We start from the raw sequence: 20,676 nt of genomic DNA on the forward strand, positions 1-20,676 counted from the left end.
ATCAACTCACAATGTTTACCTTTCATGGTCATTTTGACTTTGGGGAAGAGCCAGAAATCTCATGGCACCAGATCTGGTGAATAAGGTAAATGAGGATACACCGTAATGTTTTTATTTGACAGAAATTGCTGTACTGGAAGCAATGTGTGACATGGAGCTTTTCCGTTGTGTTCAAAAACTACGGTGAATGCTGCTGCTGAGTGCCATCCAATGGAAAGGCAGGAGGATCTTCAATACGGGAAGTGGTACATCAAACCTTAGAACAGTGTGTGACAAGCTTCAGCTTGTTTGGTGCAGTCAGTTGGGTGTGAGCTACGGTTGAGAGAAGGTGTGTTTTAAAGTGTATGGTAAATTATCCTCTATCATGACAACGCATTTGTGTCACACGTCACTCTGGTATATAGCAGTTTCTGTCAAATAAAAACATTATGTTCTCATCCACCTTATTCACTGGATCTGGCACTGTGCGACTTCTGGCTCTTCCCCAAAGTCAAAATGATTTAGGACATTGAGGCAGCCACGACAGGGCAACTAAAGACACTAACAAAAGAGGACTTCCAGAACTGCTTCAGAAAGTGGCAAGAATGGTGGGATAAGTGTGTTCAAAATGAGGGGGAGTATTTTGAGGGGGATTAATGGCAATGTGTCTTTTACTGTAATAAATTTTTAATTTAAATATTCACTGTATTGTTTGAGCACACCTCATAGTCTTGGGATGTTCATTTTCTTTTTCTCACCCCACTGTGATTTCAAATTGAAAGTCCAATTTTTCCAGGATCTGGAAATGCCTGCAGGGTAAAAGCAAGTTCTGTGCTTATCTTACTTCTCCAGGTTTCTATTTTTTCTTCGCTTTTGGCCTGGTAATTTTTTCTTATTTTGTCAGGAGTTTAATGATTTTAATATTCTTAATATTTGATCCTGAATTTTCATTTCTTTTTAGAGGAGTGTTTGAGTGACATACCTCACCCATTACTCCAATGGGGTTTTCAGTTTCAGTTTTATATGTCATTTCTAGAAGTTTTATTTAGTATATGGACATCTTCCTTACCTCTTTTAGTATTTAAAGATTGATATAATATTTATTTTTAAAAATCCATAGGCAGTAATTCTAACATCTGAAATCTTTGAAGGTCCAAGTCTACCTTTTGTTCATTCTTCTGACTCTGCTTATGGTGTTTTGTTTCCTCTTGTGATTTTTGATTGTGAGGTCATGTAACTTCATCTGCAGAAACTTTTTAAGACCTGGGTTGCAACTATATTTTTATATGAAAATTTACATTTGCACCTTCTGGGATCCTGGGGGAACTTAGGGGCACTTCATATTAAGTTTTGGCTTGGAGCTTTTTTTAGAACATTCAGGCAGCATAAATTCAGTTCCTGCATGTGCCAACCACTAATCTGTGATTATGATTTCTAGAGGAGACATTTATTACCAGACTATGATGAATAATATAGTGGATACCACAGTGTTATCATTTTCCTCTCTCCAAATTTGCGTTCCCTATTTTTTCTCCAGAGTTGGACCACTAATCCTTTCATTTCTACACAAATTTTTCAGAATGGAATTTTAAAAAATATAACAAGATCATTCTGTTACTAAACATACTTTATTTTTAATGGTCTTCCTGGCTTATGAAGCCTGCACCTCGCAGCAAGTCGTGTAAACCCTTTTATGATCTTGTCCTTATTATCTTTCCAATCATATGTGCTATGATGTCTCTCTCATACTTTATTTTATCCTATTGAAATACATTTCCTTTAGACCCCGGAATGTGTCATTCTCTCTCTCCCATGTTTGCCTTTGTACATGCTCTTTTACCTGTCTGTGGTCTTCTTTTCTCCTTCTGGCTCCCATAACTCTTGTTAATTCTTATTGGCATTCAGATGTTTCAATTCAGCTGTCACTTTCTGGAAGCCTTCCTTGAATTTTCCCTCTCTATGTCTGTCTCCCTTTATCTCTAACACTTGCTGATCCTATTTGGCTTAGATATCCCCCTGTGTATATTTCCAGAACTCCTAGTGAATACCCATCAGCACTTATCATTGATTATTTATTTGCCTGCCCAAGTATGTTGTAAATACCATGAATTTTAAGGTTCATTTTGTAGCATACTCCTCCTCTTCCATCATCATCATCGTATTTAACATTTACTGACTATGTGCTAGATGCTGTGGTTAAACATCTTAATTTGCATTATCTTGTTTAATCCTAACAGCAGTCCTTCAAGATATGAGTAACTATTATTCTTATTTTCCAGTAGGAAAAGTAGAGTCAGACTGGTTGAGTATCATGTTTAAGGCCAGGTAACTATTAAGAGGAAATAGAATAATTTGAACCCGTGACTTTTTTTCCCCTAGTGGTTTTATGGTGTTTAAAAGTGAATGCATATTTAAATCTTTAACATATTTTTAGTTTATTTATATGGTGTAAGAGAGTGGTCCAGTTTCATTTTTTGACATGTGTCTGTCCAGTTTTCCCAACACTGCTTGTTGAAGAGACTGTCGTTATCCAGTGTATATTTTTACCAATCTTTGTCATGGATTAGTTGACCATATAAATGAGGGTTTATTTCTGGGCTCTCTATTCTGTTGCATTTATCTATGTGTCTATTTTTGTGCTGGTATCATACTGTTTTGATTATTATAGCCTTGTAGTATAGTTTGAGATCAGGGACTGTGATACCTCCAACTTTGTTCTTCTTAAAATTACTTTGGCTATTTGGGGTCTTTTGTAGTTCCATATAAATTTTAGGATTATTTGTTCTAGTTCTGAGAAGAATGACATTGGTATTTTGATAGGAATTGCATTGAATCTAAAAATTACTTTGGGTAATATGGTCATTTTAACAATATTAATCCTTTTAATCCATGAGCATGATACATCCTTCCATTTATTTGTGTCTTCCTCAGTTTCTTTCTTCAGTGTCTTATACTTTCAAGAGTATAGATCTTTCAACTCCTTAGTTTTTTCCTAGGTATTGTATTTTATTTTTTTGATGCAATTGTAAAAGGGATTGTTCTCTTCATTTCTCCTTCTAATTGTTCATTAGAAGGAATGCAATGGATTTCTGTATATTAATTTTGTGTCCTGCTATTTTACTGAATTCTTTCAAACAAGGAAAACAAAAGCAAAAATCAACAAATGGGACTACATCAAATTAAAAAGCTTCTGCATAGAGAAGGAAACCTTCAACAAAACAAAAAGGCAACCTACTGAATGGGAGAATATATTTGCAAATGATATGTCCGATAAGGGATTGATATCCAAAATATCTAAGAAACTCATACAGCTCAATAACAAAAACAGTAATTTGATTGAAAAATGGGCAGAGGACATGAAAAGACATTTGTCCAAGGAAGACATATACATAGCCAGCAGACATACAAAAATATGCTCAACATCACTAATCATCAGGGAAATGCAAATCAAAAGCAGAACAAACTACTCCCTCACACCTGTCAGAGGGCTATTATCGAAAAGTCAACAAATAACGTGTTGGCAAGGACATGGAGAAAAGGAACCCCTTATACACTGTTGGTGGGACTGCAAACTGGTGCATGCCCTATGGAAGACAGTATAGAGATTCCTCAGAAAAACTAAAAATAGATGTACCATGCGACCCAGCAATCCCAATTCTGGGTATTTATGCAAGGAAAGCAAAAACATTTATTCAAAAAAGGTAAATGCACCCCTTTGTTCATTGCAGCATTATTTATAATAGTCAAGATATGGAAGCAAATTAGGTGTCCATTGATAGATGAATGAATAAAGTAGAGGTGATATGAGTGTGTATATATATGTGTGTGTGTGTGTATATATATATGTGTATGTATATGTGTATATATACACATACATGTTTTTTAATGTTTATATATATGATATATATACACACACACATATATACACATACACCCCCCCATATACACACGCATATACACACACAATGGAATATTGTGCAGCAATAAAAAAGAATGGAATGTTGCTATTTGTTACAAAATGGATAGATCTAGAGGGTATTAGGCTAAGTGAAATAAGGCAGAAAAAGAAAGACACATACCATATAGTTTCACTTATATGTGGAATCAAAAAAACCAAAAACCAAAAACAATGAACAAAACAAAACACAAACAGGCTCATAGAAACAGAGACCAAAGGTCTGGTTACCAGAAGGGAGGGTGTGGGATGATGAGCGAAAAGGGGGAAGGGAACAGTTAATTGTGATAAGATTACATGGTGCCAGATAATTACTATAATTAGTGAGATGATCACATTGTAAGGTATAAAAATGTCAAATCGCTATAATGTACACATGAAATTAATGTGACCAATATAAGATTGTATATCTACTTAAATAAAAACATGAATTTAAAAAAAAACTGAATGCACACATAAAAGCACAGACTAGTACCTGACACTTAGTATTTAGTAAAGATTAGCATTAATTGGAGTCAAAGCTTTTTATTTTTTAAATATTTTTTAAACTTTTATTTATTTTAAGTGTGTTTTTCCAGGACCCATCAGCTCCAAGTCAAGTAGTTGTTTCAATCTACTTGTGGAGGGCAGCTCACACTGGCCCATGCAGGGATCAAACTGGCAACCTTGGTGTTATGAGCATTGTACTCTAACCACCTGAGCTAACCGGCTGCCCCAAAAGCTTTTTAAAATAATATTTAAATAAATATATTTTAGAAAATCTAAAAATCAAGATAGCAATAATGAAAACAAAATCATGAATAATTTCATAATTAGGAGATACATTTTAATATTTTTGCACATATCCTCTCCTTTCATATGCACTATTTATGTAAGTACTGTTTTTAACTTGCCCTTTTTATTCTATGATATTTTATAAATATCTAAATTAGTAATCAATAAATAAAGTCTGTATAGTTACAGTGGCTACATGTTATACCATTGTATGTGTGTGCCACTATAATCTATCTCCTGTTGGATAGTTAGGTTGTTTCCAATGTTTAGCTATTATTAAAAATGTAGCACCAAAAATCATTTACCTTTGAGTGCTTGGGAGATAACAGTCTTGAGTAGTCAATAAAAGTTGATGATGACCAATATAAATGCATCTATGTTTGCATAATTCTCCATCATTGTGGAGTATCTAATGGGGGAAAAATATAATTGTTACAAATAATTTGTTTTCTTGGTATGTGTTTTCTATTAAGTATTACCTATCTGCAACTTTCTCTTTTAGAATTACAGGATGAAAACTTAAAAGAATCAAATAAGAAGCAGGATCATTTGACATCAGAGCTAGAAGACTCTAAAATGTCTTTGCAAAGAAGTGTGGTATGATTTAAAATCTGATTAGTGTGTGATAAGTCTCACACTGTCTATCAGTCAACAAATATGTGTTGAATGATAATACTAGGTACAAGAGTTTCGAACAGAGACGATACAATCCAAGTCTACAAACTGGTTATAGTTTAATTGGAGACATTGAATAAAAACACGTCAAAAGTATAACTAAAATACAAGACCGTGCTAGGTACCAACAGTGTGATTTAAGCAAAAATTATTACAATAGTTATAAGAATTGGAAGAACATTGCATGCTAGATTGGCTAGGAAGACTCCATGGAGAGGCTGGGAATATAGGTGGGCTTTGGAGGAATGATGAATTGAAATAAGAGTGGTGGGTGGGCATTCCAGATTGGCCAGGGTGGGGTAGAGGAGAGGATCAGGGAGGGAGGGAGTGACAGCAAATTACAGAAGCAGATGAGTTCAGCTTTTTTTCTTAAGGCCCTTGGATCATAACTTTTGTTTTGTACTTTTCATTTAGAGTACTCAGAAGGCTTTAGAGGAAGATTTACAAATAGCAACAACAAAAATTGATCAGCTCACTGGAGAAAAAGAAGCTCAAATAGAAGAATTTAATAAAGCTAAAACTGCTCACGCATTTGTGGTAACTGAACTTAAAACTACTATCTCCAACTTGAAAGAATTATTGACAACAGAACATCAAAGGTAAAACTATTTCTTATTTAGCTGAATAAAGACAGTTTATTTCTAATATTCAGTGCTATTTTCTATTCATTGTCAATTGACTTGTAATTTCTAAGAACCATAACGAAGTCTTTTTTTTTAAATATATAAAGTGGGAATATATTTTAAATGTTTGTATTGGATAGGCAGGTATCTTAGGAAAAGACAGTATTCTCTAGGATAGTTCCCATGCCTGCATTTCCAGAGTCAAGCTAAATAAACAAGCTAATAAGTGCTGATGCAGTGATATGACATATTTAATTAAACTCTTGTTTATTATTAGCTTCACAGAAATAACTTCCTATGGGGAAGTGAGGTTTATTTTGCTGGGGTTGGTAACCTCTCTGATTTATAATATTAGCAACTAGCCTGGTACAAAGTAGGTACTCAAACATTTTTATTAAATTAATGGGTTAATGAGTATGATTAACTACATATAAAATAAACTTCATTTGCATTTCATCTAAATAGTAGTTTGTCTGAAACTTGAGTTAAAAACTTGCTTTGTTTTTCACTATTTTATATTAAGGGAAAATTCATATAAAGCTGTGTTATGAGGCCTACATAATTATTCTTGTCCCATTAGCATTAAGGTTAATTAAATAGGATGAAAGAGAGAAACAAGTTTCCCTTTGAAGTCATGACCTGGGACTAGCAGTATACTCTACTGCTCGTGTATGGTAAAGGAAGAAAAGCTAGCTTTTCTAGCTTAGCTAATCTTCTATATATTCTTGATTGACCTGTCCAGTTGATTTTCAAATTTTAAAATTGTAAGTGACCTTAGATATCATCTGTTCCAATTACCTCAGTTTTACCAACAAGGAAACAAAAAGCCAGAAGAGCTAAGCAAATTGCACAAGTTTTCATATTTATATTGTTCCTAAGGCAGAATTCAGTATAATAGTAGTTACACACTCAATCACTCTTGAAGTTCTAGGATGCATTAATTTGATTATCACCAGTAGCTAAGAGATAAATTGTGACTACAAGCTTTAATTAAGGTTTTATGTAGATTTAATTAATATACGACTATGTATTTATAATAGTAATATCTTATTTTGAAATGTTACACTCAAAAAAAAAAAGAAATGTTTCAAGCATAGAGTAGGTGCTCAAAAATGTTTAATAGTTGAATGAGTGAATCTGTGCTAAGATATATTGTTACTAAATTGCCCCAGTTTTAGTTACTAGATGAATTCTGACTAAAAGAATATTTCACATTGTAAACTAATAATATATTTTTACCAGAGTGGAAAAAAGTGAAGATCAATTGAAAATATTTACCATGGAGCTTCAGAAGAAATCAAGTGAACTGGGTAAGATTTAGAGAATAATATGTGTACATGATAATATTAGCTAATTATAAAATATAAACACTATTTCAGAATAGAATATAGTTTCTTCTCTGTTATTTACCAATAGAGATTATTTAATAATTTTATATTTGATTTTTAAAGATAGAAAATTTAAACCTTAAGAAAGACTATTTGGTTTCATTACACAGTTCATAGGTACCTAGAAGTAAAAGGAGCTTAAGGGATGTTTATAGTCTGTTTTCCTTATTTTAAGATTCAGAGGCCTTAATAAGTCTTAGTGAGAAATGTCTGTTATATTTTAATTGAATTTTGAAATGTCATTGATTAGTCATGTTGGATTATGAACTATTTATAGGAAAATGTGATCCTATTTTACCATGTGGTGGTATTAATATTCAACAATTTTCATGGACAAAAGAGACAGAAGTTCTATAGTTACTCTGTGAATTTATGACCATTTAGTTAGATAATTTTAATAACTCTATGCTTTATATTTACAAACCTTCATACCTACAAATGTGGAGAATTATAAAGATATAAAAAACACTTTTTTTAACCAATTTTGGCGAAAAGAATTATTTTTGTAAATTAAAATAATTCATGAATTGGCATATGTTATTCTTGAATATCCCAATAACTTTCTGTAAGCTTTATTATATGCTTTGAATACTTGTATGATTAAAATAATTGTAAGTGAGTGATAATTCCATGTTAGGATATTTGGTTGAATTTTTAAACCCTATTTATTATTTTCCTTTTCTAATGCTTAACTTTCCACTATAGACTGACTTTTGAGCATCCAAAATTGTACTAGCCAATGGTAAATAATTTTATAATCTTATTATTTTAGTATTATTTTATATTACACTGGTTATAAATGCATTTTTCATCCAATTTTAAATCTTCCTTTATAGCATGAAATACTATTGTAAATCACTGCATATATCTGCTTTCTTTAGAATCGTTCAATTGAATATTGTAGACTAAGGAATAATTTTAATCCTTAAAATATCTTTAATGGATATATATTTGTAACAATTCAGTCTGATATTGAAATTAAGTGACTGTTACTGTTATATTAAAAATCAAATGCATAATGTGGTTTTTCTCATAACAGTATATTAATCAAGAACTGTGGAACAGTTCTGTATGTTCCTCTTTGCATTATCTAAGATGATGGGGGAATATAAACAAGAAGTAAAATACCGTGCTCTTGAGAAATCTCTAATTACTGTTGGAGAAAGTTTGAACACATAAAACCATTAGAGCAATATTTCCAAAATGAGGGGTGAGCAAGATTTCTATCAGAAGGGAAGTAAATATTAGAACTTCTATTTATTTTTTATGTTTTAGATATTTTTTTTTGTTTTCCTTTTTTACATGTTTTATAATGAATAATATAATGCAATTTATATTTTACAAATTTATATAAAATGTATTTTATACATATTTATATATTTGGGTGAATGCTCAGAGATTTCTTATTGATGAAGACATGTTAATGATGATAACAAGAGGAAACCAGTGATACCAATGTGGATTGCAGAGTTGGAAAAGGCTTTAGAAGAGGTAGATTTCACAAGTAGACTTTAAGGTACAGAGAGGCTTTCAATAGTTGCGGAGAATGATGGAACGAGGAAAGCATTATGTGTAGGAGAGAAGCACTGACAATGACGTTAGCACTCAACATTAGTTTATTTCCTTCTTTGGCTACTGCTGTACAGTAGTTCTCAAAACCAAATGTCTTGGTTTCACTTCTGATGATTATCCAGTACTGTTGTGTTTAACTCTTAATATCTAGCTCATAAAGTCTAACTAGTCCTCATTTCCTCTTTCCTGGTTTTTAGAGTTTCATGCGCGTTTCTCTTAGCCTAGCAGAGGAGGGATGCATGTGAATAACATAATGGAACACAAGTTGTATTTGGCAGATTAGTCATCAAACCATGCTTCATATTACCCTCGTTTGTTTTCATCTTTGTTCATCCCTTGTTATATTTATTAGGCTTTTATTTGCTTTGCCTTTTTTTTTTTCTTCATAACCTTCCTTCTTACTGCAATAGTCCTCATTCTTACTGCTTTGTTTCCTGGCTATACTTTGCATTCTTCCTTGACGGTATTTTCTTAGGCTAATGTCTTGGTTTGAGTATTCCTTCGTCTGCCTGCGTTGTCCCCCCAGTAGTCTCAATTATTGAGTAATCTTAAAATCACTTTTTTCTGTGTACTTCTCTGCTCTACCCCTTTCTTATATCTTGGCATTAGACATCTTTTACCAGAACTAATTGTAGTAGCTTGAGAATTCATCTTTTTGTTTTTAGTTTTGTCTGCCTTTTGTTCTTTCTCTGCACTGATGCTAGGTTGTTTCTTTAAAATTAACAGATCTGACTATGCTGTGTTGCAAATTTAAGAGCCATCTCATTGCCTAAGTTTAAACTCTTTAAATATCAGCTTTTCATTGTTCATTTAAAGAGTGAGGTAGTGCATTCCAAGTTAGTTAAAGCCAACTGTAAATACAAAATCTTTGTCAAATAATTTTTTCTCAGTTTCTTGGTACAGTTTGCTTTGATTCTTATGCGTCTCCCATCTTGAATTCAGTCTGGTACTGCTCTAAATAGGTTTTGCTCTTGTGGTCATTTTTCTATCTTTGTACCTATGTTTGCTTCCACTCTGATTATGTAACAGATACCCCCTCTAGTGTTTTCTATTTCTGCTGCTCATTCTTATTAGATAGTATATTGATATTAGATAACATAACTATTGAAGTTAGACTAAGATTTTTATTCCTCAATTAGCTTGGGATATATAATTAGGAACATAACAGATATGGTCTTTGTTCTAATGAGATCTACTTGGGGAGACATAAAACAAATAATCACAAATAAATATTTAATTACAAATTGGGGTAAGTACCATGAAGGAAATGAAAATGATGCAATGTAAGAAAATAATAGGGCCTAATTTAGATTTGGTGGTCAGGGATGGCCTTCAGCTGAGACCTAAAAAATAAGTGAAATTTAGTTAGGTAAGACACGTGAGTTGGAGAGAGTTTTTCAGTCAGAAGGAAAAGCATGTAAAAATGCTCTGAGATGTGAAGGAACTTAGTTAATTCAAGTGACTGAATGAAAGCCTTTGTGACTGAACGTAAGAAGTGATATAGAAAGGGGAATGAAATGAGTTTGGACCAAATCGGGTGAAGGAAATACATTTTCATTTTATTCTAATAGTGAAGGAAAACCATTGAAAGATTTTAAATAGATGAATGACATGATCTGATTTATATTTTTAAAGGATCACTGTAACTTCTGTATGGCAGATAAATTTGGCTGGTAGTGAGAAGAGTAGAATTGGAGAAATCAGATTGATAGAAATAAAATTGGAGAAACCAAATCAGATTTGAGTGGTGCAGATCTGAGAGGATTTCTGTGAAAAATGGAATCATATTACACTTTTGCTACCATTTGGTGAAGCCATTAATCTATGGACAGTTTGTCTATCTTCGGCTCTGAAAAATTTTCTTCTCTTCCAGTGTCGTCATTGTTCTCTCTCTCTGTAAGTCCTTGTAGGTAGATTTTGGAAATTTTGGATCCATTCTTCATGTTTTTAAGTTTTTCTCTTACGCTTTCTACCTTTTAGTTCTTTTTCTGGGGAATTTGGGGAAAAATATTTTTTGACTTTCCCCTGCTAATTCAATCCTTAGCTATGTTTATTTTGCTATTTTTGAAATCGTACCGTGTTTCCCTGAAAATAAGACCTAATCGGAAAATAAGCCATAGCATGATTTTTCAGGATGACATCCCCTGAACATAGGCCTCAATGCATCTTTTGGAGCAAAAATTAATATAAGATCTGGTTTACTATACTATACTATACTATACTATACTATACTATACTATAATATAACATAAAATACTATAAAAACTATACTATACTATAAATACTATAAAAAATACTATAAAAAACAGGTATACTATACTATACTATAATGTAACATAAAATACCAGGTCTTATATTAATTTTTGCTCCAAAAGACGCATTAGATCTGATTGTCCTGCTAGGTCTTATTTTCGGGGAAACATGGTATGTTACAATCTTCATCTGATTATGGAGGAGAGATGGCAGATGCTGTAAGGAAGGGTGGGCTTCGTCCTTGTCTTTTAGGTATAGGGGTTGTTTATCTTGCTTAGAGATCATGAGCTTTTTGGGGCACTGCCACGTACTTCTAGCTCTAATTCCTAGAATACTTGATTTAACCTGAGATGGGCTGTATGGTGGGAGATGTGGTCACCTGTTCTTGTTGTTCCACATAGCCTTCAGTGAATTAATGTGGGGTTCATCCCCACAAGGAATCCTCAACTTTTCCGTTTGTTAATGGTAATGTGTCTTTTTATGTGTATATTATATATGTATGTGTATATATAGATCTATAACATATACAAAGGAGATATATATATATATATATATATATATATATATATATATATGTATATATATATGAAGAATATGTATATAAAAATATATGTATTCTTTTTTTGTGTCTTTAAAGAAAATTATGATTGGGAGTGAGAGAGAGTGTGGAGACATGCTCAGTCTACTATTTTTAACCAGTCCTTGAGTTATTTTTTTAATTCAATTTATTGGGTGATGATAGTAAAATTATATAGGTTTCAAGTGTACAATTCTATAATTTATAATCCTTGAATTTTAAAAAATTAACTGTTTTTACCTAAAATGAAACTTTGTGATTAAATAAGCTTTTCATGTGACAGGTTTTTATTTTAGATTCTATGTTGGCATTTCATATTTTGTTGATTTTTTTCCTTAAAGACTGTGGGCAATTATTACAAGTTTTTTGTTTTTAATGTACAAATGTATCTTTAATAATTAATAACCCTAATGGTGAGGAAAGAATAATGTTTCAGATGTAATAAAATTTTAGGTGACAGCTAGATATCATTTGTGAACTTCGTAGGCAGTTAAAAAATGTAAGAAAGGAGAAAAAGGAGGCTTGGGCTGGAAAGATTTTATAATTCATTAGCCTAATGATGAATTCATGGAAGTAAAGAAAAAAGCATTGTAAAGCATTGTTATTTAGGGTGGCAAGAAGGAAGGGTAACAGCAGAGAAAACAGAAGCAGGAGTTAGAGAGGAAAGAAGAAATCTGAATAATGTAAGGTCTGGAAAGTCAAAGGGAGTGAAGTAGAGTGGTTAATAGTATCAAATGCCAGGAGGGTCCACAATGATGAGGACTAAGAATTGCACTACTAAATGGTTATTGGGGATCTTTGAGATCATAATTTTATTAATGTCATGGAGATAGGCATTAGTTTTGCATGGGATTAAGAAAGAAATTTGTAGATGATAAATAGGAATTTGTAAAACAAAAAAGAAATTTGACAGTAGTAGGAAAGGGCAGAAAGGTCAATCAGATATTTTTGTTTTATATTCAAATAGATGTGATGGGAAAATTTAAAGATTTCTCTACAGAGAGTCAATGTATATTGGTAGTATGACAACTAAGGTCTCTGAGGAGGTAGGAATGTTGGGACCTAGAGTACAACAGAGTTAGCTTGAATTAAGTGGATCACGTTTTTCAAGTTTGGAGTGGAGATTAAAAGACCAGATGTCTAGATAGTGATGAGTTGCAGGTAAAGGCACATTCTGAGTGACCTATTTCCAAAAATACATTTATATAGCTTGATTATTTTGTTTAATGAACTTTGGGCTCATTTGGTTGTGGAATTAACTTTATGGAAATATTATTGATATTTATCCATTATTATTTTTGTATAGTTCCATTTGGGTTTCCTCTGTACTTTACAGTATGCTAGTTGCATTAATCCATCTCTTTTAAGTTTTTCCCCTTTCAAATGGTATTATTTCTTGTCTTTCCTATTCTTTTAATCCAGCTTTTAACACATTTATATTCTTTTGCTTATTTTAGAGGAGATGGCAAAGCTTAAAAATAACAAAGAAGTAGAACTTGAAGAATTGAAAAAAATCTTGGTAAGGATATAGTTTCTCTTATTAATATATAGCAATTACTTTTCAAATCCACTGACTTAGACTTTCACACTATAGATGTTTCATGCTAGTTTTTTCAGCTAAAATATAAAAAAAAATTACATTTGGTTTTTAGTAAAGCCACATTCTTATCTGTATTAATTTTTATACATCTTGACAACTGTCTTGGTGTCTTTATACTGTTTTAACACATGTTGAAAGTATGTTTAAATAAGATCGAATATGCATGTTATGTATCTGATTGTAAATTTGGTGTACCTTTGATACCTTTGAGACACAGGGCTGCAATTTTGAAAAAGATGTGTATAATATATATTTAGTACCTATAGAATCATGTTTAATGAATTTGTTAGGATAAGGCTTCATTATATTTTAATTGATTACAATGTGTAGATCATAGGTTGGCAAACCTTTTTTGTAAAGGACTAGATCAGAAATATGTTAGGCTTTGTGGGATATATGCGTATACAGAGTGTTAATTTTGTCCTCCTCCTCTCCCTTCCATGTCTCTACCCACTTCTTTGTCCTCTTCCTCTCGTTTATTTTTAACAACCTTATCAAAATGTAAAAACCATTCTTAGGTTGGGCCTACAAAAAGAGACTGAAGGCTGATTTTGTCTCGTAGGCTGTAGTGTGCTAACCTTTGCTACAGAAAACAATATTGTTTATGATTATAGATATTTGATTTGGGGTTTAACCTATCACATGTCTACTTGATTTTGATTTTGTAACTCCTAATTCTTCCATCTCTTGGGAAGCATTATTTCCAAATGTCTATCCTTTCTGCATTGAATTACTTTTGCACAAACTCTTGTAAATAATCATCATGTTTACACTGCTTTCAAATTTGATAATGCATATTTATACTTCAAGTCTCAGCTTAAATATCAATTTTTGGTCCCATAGCACTCTGAACTTTTCCTTTATAGTACTTACACAAATGAAATTAATTTATTTTTGGTATAATTACTTAAAGCTACACTTACCCTTTGGACTCCCCTTAGCAAAGTAGATGCCACACAGTAGGGGCTCAGTAAATAAATAGTGGCATGAACGTGTGCTCCAATAAGGTCTAAGAACCTATGTCCTGTTTACTCTGTAACCCCAGTACTTAGCGCAGTCACTGATACTTTGTGAGCACTTTATAAATAATTGTCCAATGAATGAATACTAAAGCACTAGTTTACTATAAGGATTCACTTCTATATGGACAAGGATTGGTTTAGGGTTTTCTTATATTTGAACCAGCAATAGAGCATAATTAATTTCTTGGTTGTAATGTTTTGATTGGTGTTCAGCTCTTTACTTCTTAGCTGTATGACCTAGAGCAATTTTCCTAAACTCCGGATGCCTCAGCTTTTCCATCTATGAAATGGGGAAAATAATTGTACATAGCTCACAGGGTGGTTGTGAGGGATAAATAAAAACACATTTACTTATTTAACAAACATTTGTTGAGTTCCTATTATGTTATACTCTGGGGATACAGTGGGGAGCAAACAGATGCATATTCTACCTTCATGGAACTATAGTCATGAAACAGTTACACCTAAATACAAACAGTCATTCAAAGGTAATATTGTATAGGGCAGTAAGGATAAGTTCACAATACTGTGAGGCCTGTAATAAAAGGATTTGAGCTACTTAGGTCAGGAGAGGCTTTTTTAAAAAAGTAAAGATTGAACTGAAATCTAGAGAGGAAGGGAAGAGCTTATCAGGTAGAAAAAACATTTTTTGCAAAGGTTCTTTGATGGAAAGGAGTATGGTGAGTACAGAAGAAATGAAAGAAGAGTGGTTCAAAATGGCTAGAGTTAGGTAGTAGGAGTCTGGCAATTCATGGCTTTTGAAATCATATCAAGATAATTTTGTATTTATCCTAAGAGAAACAGGAAGTTCTAAAGAATTTTAGCAGGGAGTGACTTGGTCAGATTTGCATTTTGAAAAGCTCGTTTGACTTGCAATGTGGAGAACAGTATATTAAGATAGAACAGTTAAGAGTAGAGAGACAATTACATTAGTCAGAGGAGAGATGATTATTGCTTAGGCTGAGAGGTGGTAGTGAGAAAAAGTAGATGGTTTTGACAGATATTTAGGATTTAAACACTTTGGATTGATGTAGGGTGATATTACCATTTGTTGAAAAGACTCATTTTTCCATTGAGTTGCTTTTGTACGTTTATAAAAACTCACTTGGTTGTATTTGTGTGGGTCTATTTCTGGACTGTTTTTGTTTTTCTTGATCGATTTGTCTATCCATTCACCAATATATCAGTGTCTTGATTCATGTAGCTTTATAGTAAAACTTAGATTTGGGTAGTGTGATTCTTCCAGCTTTATTATTCTTTTTTGTTTAATTTTTTTTATTGGTTTCAGGTGCACAAAACAATGTAATATTAGACATTTATCATTTATATCCCTCAAACAGTTTCAATCTCCCATCCCCTATCCAGTATCCCTCTGACATCGCACACAACCATTACATTTCCACTGTCTCTATTCCTAATGCTGTACTCCGCTTCTTGTAAATATATATATATATATATATATATATATATATATATATATATATATATATATATATATATAAAATAGTGGTTGACATTCATTTATTGTTCAGCCTCAGCTTCAGGTATACAGTGAAGTGATCAGGCATCCACATCTTCCCCGAGGGGGTCTCCCTAATGAGACAAGTGTCCATCGGATATCCTACAAAATCTTTATGATGTTACTGATTACATTCCCCAAATTGACTTTCGTAACCCCATGGCAATCTTGTGGTTACTGACTGTGCTTTCTAATCCCCTCATCTTCCCCCTTATCCCCACCCCCCTCCCATCTAGCAACCCTCAGTTTTTCCTCTATGTCTCTGAGACTGTTTCTGATTAGTTCATTCATTCTTTTCTTTAGATTCCCCATATAAATGAGATCATATGGTATTTGTCTTTCTCTGTCTGACTTATTTCACTTAACATAATGTTCTCTAGGTCCATCCATATTGCTGCAAATGGTAAGATTTCTTTTTTTCTTTATGGCTGCGTAATACTCCATTGTATAAATGTACCACAGTTTCTTAATCCAGTTGTCTACCGATGGGCATTTTGGTTGTTTCCATGCCTTGGCCATTGTGTATAATTCTGCAATAAACATAGGGGTGCATAAATTTTTTTGAATTAGAGTTTTGGATCTCTCCAGATAGATACCTTGGAGTGGAATTGCTGGATCATAAGGTAGTTCCATTTTCAGATTTTTGAGATACCTCCATACTGTTTTCCATAGTGGGTGTACCAATCTGCATTCCCACCAACAGTGCACAAGGGTTCCCTTTTCTCCACACATCCTCACCGCCACTTGTTGTTTGTTGATTTATTGATGATAGCCATTTTGACTGGGTGATGTGGTATCTCATTGTGGTTTTTATTTTCATTTCTCTAATGGTTTGTGAGGTTGAGCATTTTTTCATATGTCTGTTTGACATCTGTGTGTCCTTTTTAGAAAAATGTCTCTTCGTGTCCTCTGCCCATTTTTTAATTGGGTTGTTTGTTTTTTTGGAGTTGAGTTTTTTATAAATTTGGGTTATTAACCCCTTATTGGATATATCATTGGCAAATATCTTTTCCATTCATTAGGATCCCTTTTTATTTTATTGATGGTATCCTTTGCTGTGAAAAAACTTTTTAGTTTGATGTAATCCTACATGTTTGTTTTTTTCTCTTACTTCCCTTTCCCAAGGGGATAGATTAGTAAAAATCTTATTCTGGGTAATGTCTGTAAAGTTTCTTCCTATATTTTCTTCTAGGGATTTTATGGTTTCAGATCTTACATTTAAGTCTTTAAGCCATTTTGAATTTATTCTTGTATATGGTGTAATGAGGTGGTCCAGCTTCATTTTTTTTGCATGTGTCCATATTTCCCAGCACCATTTATTGAATAGACTGTCTTTACCCCACCGTAAATTCTGGCTTCCATTGTCGTAGGTTAAATGACCATATAGGCATGGGTTTATTTCTGGACTCTCTATTCTGTTCCATTGATCTATGTGTCTGCTTTTACGCCAGTACCATGATGTTTTGATTACCGTAGCCTTGTAGTATAGTTTAATGTCTGGTCTTGTTATACCTCCCACTTTGTTCTTATTTCTCAAGATTGCTGAGGCTATCCAGGATCTTTTATGGCTCCATATCAATTTTAGGATTATGTGTTCTATTTCTGTGAAAAATGTCCTGGTAGTTTAATAGAAATTGTGTTGAATATGTGTATTGCCTTAGGCAGTATGGACATTTTAACTATATTAATTCTTCCTATCCATGAACATGGTATGTGTTTCCCTCTATTTGTTTCTTCTTTGATTTCTCTCTTCAGCGTCTTACAATTTTCTGAGTACAGATCTTTTACTTCTTTGGTTAAATTTATTTCCAGGTATTTTATAATCTTTGAAGCAGTTGTAAATGGGATTGTTTTCTTAATTTCTCCTTCTGATATTTTATTACTGGTATATACAAATGCTACTGATTTCTGAATATTAATTTTGTATCCTGCTGCTTTCTTAATTCATTTATCAGCTCTAATAGTTTCTTGGTGGAATCTTTAGGGTTCTCTCTATATAGTATCATGTCATCTGCATATAATGACAATTTTACTTCCTCCTTACCAATTTGGATGCCTTTTATTTATTTTTCTTGTCTGATTGCTGTGGCTAGAACTTCCAGCACTATGTTGAATAGAAGTGGAGAAAGTGGGCAACCTTGCCTTGTTCCTGATCTTAAGGGGAATGGTTTTAACTTTTCCCCATTGAGTATGATGTTGGCTGTAGGTTTATCATATATGGCTTTTATTATGTTGAGATATGATCCCTCTATTCCCACTTTCTTAAGGGTTTTTATCATAAATCGCTGCTGGATTTTGTCAAATGCTTTTTCTGCATCTATTGATATGATCATATGATTTTTATTTTTCATTTTGTTAATGTGGTGTATCACATTAATTGATTTGTGGATGTTGAACCACCCTTGCATACCAGGAATGAATCCCACTTGATCATAGTGTATGATCTTTTTAATGTATTGCTGAATTCTGTTCGCTAATATTTTGTTGAGGATTTTACATCTATGTTCATTAGAGATATCGGCCTGTAGTTTTTTTTTTTTTTTTGTAGTGTCTTTGTCTGATTTTGGGATCAGGGTGATAGTGGCGTTGTAAAAAGTGTTTGGGAGACTTCCCTCCTTCTGAATTTTTTGGAAGAGCTTGAGAATATGTGATAATTCTTTTTTGAATGTTTTGTAAAATTCACCTGTAAAGCCATCTGGTCCAGGGCTTTTGTTTGTTGGGAGATTGTTGATTACTGATTCAATTTCCCTGGTGGTAATCAGTCTATTCAGGTTTTCCGTTTCTTCTTGAGTTAGCCTTGGAAGTTTGCATGCTTCTAGAAAATCGTCCATTTCTTCCAGATTGTCAAATTTGTTGGCATATAGTTGCTCATAGTAATTTCTTAAAATTTTTTGTATTTCTGTAGTGTCTGTTGTCACTTCTCTTTCATTTCTGATTTTATTAATTTGGGTCCTCTCTTTTTTTTGATGAGTCTGGCTAAAGGTTTGTCGATTTTGTTTATCTTCTCTAAAAACCAACTCTTGGATTCATTGATGTTTTGTATTGTTTTTCTGGTTTCTATTTCATTTATTTACGCTCTGATCTTTATTATCTCCTTCCTCGTACTCCCTTTAGGCTTATTTTGCTGTTCTTTTTCCAGATCCCTTAAGCATGAAGATAAACTGTAGATTAGTGATTTTTCTTGTTTCTTTAGGTAGACCCGTAATACTATGATTTTCCCTCTTAGAACTGCTTTCATTGCATCCCATAGATTTTGGGTCGTCGGTGTTTTCATTTTCATTTGTCTCGAGATATCTTTTGATTTCTTCCTTGATCTGATGGTTGACCCATTCATTACTTAGTAACGAATTGGTGTGTCTCCTAGTTTTTCCCCTATAGTTCACTTCTAATTTCATAGTACTGTGGTCAGAGAAGACAATTGGTATGATTTCAATATTCTTAAATTTATCAAGACTAGTTTTGTGGCGTAATATGTGGTCTATCTTGGAAAATGTTCTGTGTGCGCTTGAGAAGAACGTGTATTCTGCAGCTTTGGGGATTAAATCCAAGTGGTCCAATGTGTCATTTAAGGCTGTTGTTTCCATATTGATTTTCTGTCTGGAAGACCTGTGCCTTGTTGTCAAAGGTGTGTTGAAATCCCCTCCTATGATAGTGTTACTATTGATCTCTGTCTTTATGTCAGTCAATATCTGTTTTATATATTTAGGTGCTCCAATGTTGGGTGCATAGATGTTTACAGGGTTATGTCTTCTTGTCAAATTGATCCCTTTATTATTATATAGTACCCATATTTGTCTTTTAGTATAGTCTTCATTTTAAAGTCTATTTTGTCAGATATAAGTATTGCAACTCCAGCTTTTTTCTCATTTCCATTTGCATGAAATATCTTACTCCAACCTTTCACTTTCAGCCTGTGTGTCTTTTGATCTGAGGTGAGTCTCTTGTATATAGCATATACAAGGGTCTTGATTTCTTATCCACTCAGCAACCCTATATCTTTTGATTGGAGCATTTAATCCATTTACATTTAAAGTGATTATTGATAGGTACATAGTTATTGCCATTTTTTAAAATTTGTAGTTAGATTGTTTTCATCTTTCTTCTGTTTACAGAAGCCCTTTTAATATTTCCTGCAATGCTGGCTTGGTGGTTATAAATTCCTTTAGCTTATTCTTTTCTGGGAAGCTCTTTATCGCTCCTTCAATTTTAAATGATAGCCTTGCTGGATAGAGCAATCTAGGTTATAGGCCTTTGTTTTCCATCACTTTGAGTATCTCCTGCCACTCCCTCCTGGCCTGCAATGTTTCTGTAGAAAAGTCATTTGATAGTCTTATAGGAGTTCCTTTGTATGTAACCCGCTATCTTTCTCTTGCTGCTTTTAGGATTCTCTCTTTGTCTTTAACCTTTGCCGTTTTAACTATAATGTATCCTGGTGTGGACCTGTTTGGGTTTATCCTGGTTGGAACTCTCTGCACTTCCTGGGCTTATGTGTCGGTTTCCTTCAGCAGGTTAGGGAAGTTTTCGGACATTATTACTTCAAATATGTTCTCGATCCCTTGCTCCCTCTCTTCACCTTCTGGTATTCCTGTGATGCGCATGTTGTTGTGCTTGATGTTATCCCAGAGGTCTCTTAAACCATCTTCATTGTTTTTTATTCTTTTTCTTTTTGTTGCTCCGCTTGGGTGATCTCTGCTAACTTGTCTTCTAAGTCACTGATTCGATCCTCTGCTTAATCTAAC

General features: G+C 33.2%; 1 protein-coding gene across 1 annotated transcript in view; it reads left to right on the top strand.

Moving 5' to 3' along the window:
• Positions 1-20,676, top strand: part of SYCP1 (synaptonemal complex protein 1) — an 81,188-nt gene that overhangs the window by 20,562 nt on the left and 39,950 nt on the right. The window contains exons 12-15 of the mRNA XM_019730552.3: positions 5,211-5,305; positions 5,798-5,982; positions 7,249-7,316; positions 13,254-13,315. Coding sequence (XP_019586111.3) covers positions 5,211-5,305; positions 5,798-5,982; positions 7,249-7,316; positions 13,254-13,315 — 410 coding nt within the window. The remainder of the gene's footprint in view (positions 1-5,210; positions 5,306-5,797; positions 5,983-7,248; positions 7,317-13,253; positions 13,316-20,676) is intronic.

This window comes from Rhinolophus sinicus, chromosome 7 (genome assembly GCF_057876585.1).
Source record: "Rhinolophus sinicus isolate RSI-liver-muscle chromosome 7, RSI-T2T, whole genome shotgun sequence".
In the NCBI taxonomy this organism is placed as follows: domain Eukaryota; kingdom Metazoa; phylum Chordata; class Mammalia; order Chiroptera; family Rhinolophidae; genus Rhinolophus; species Rhinolophus sinicus.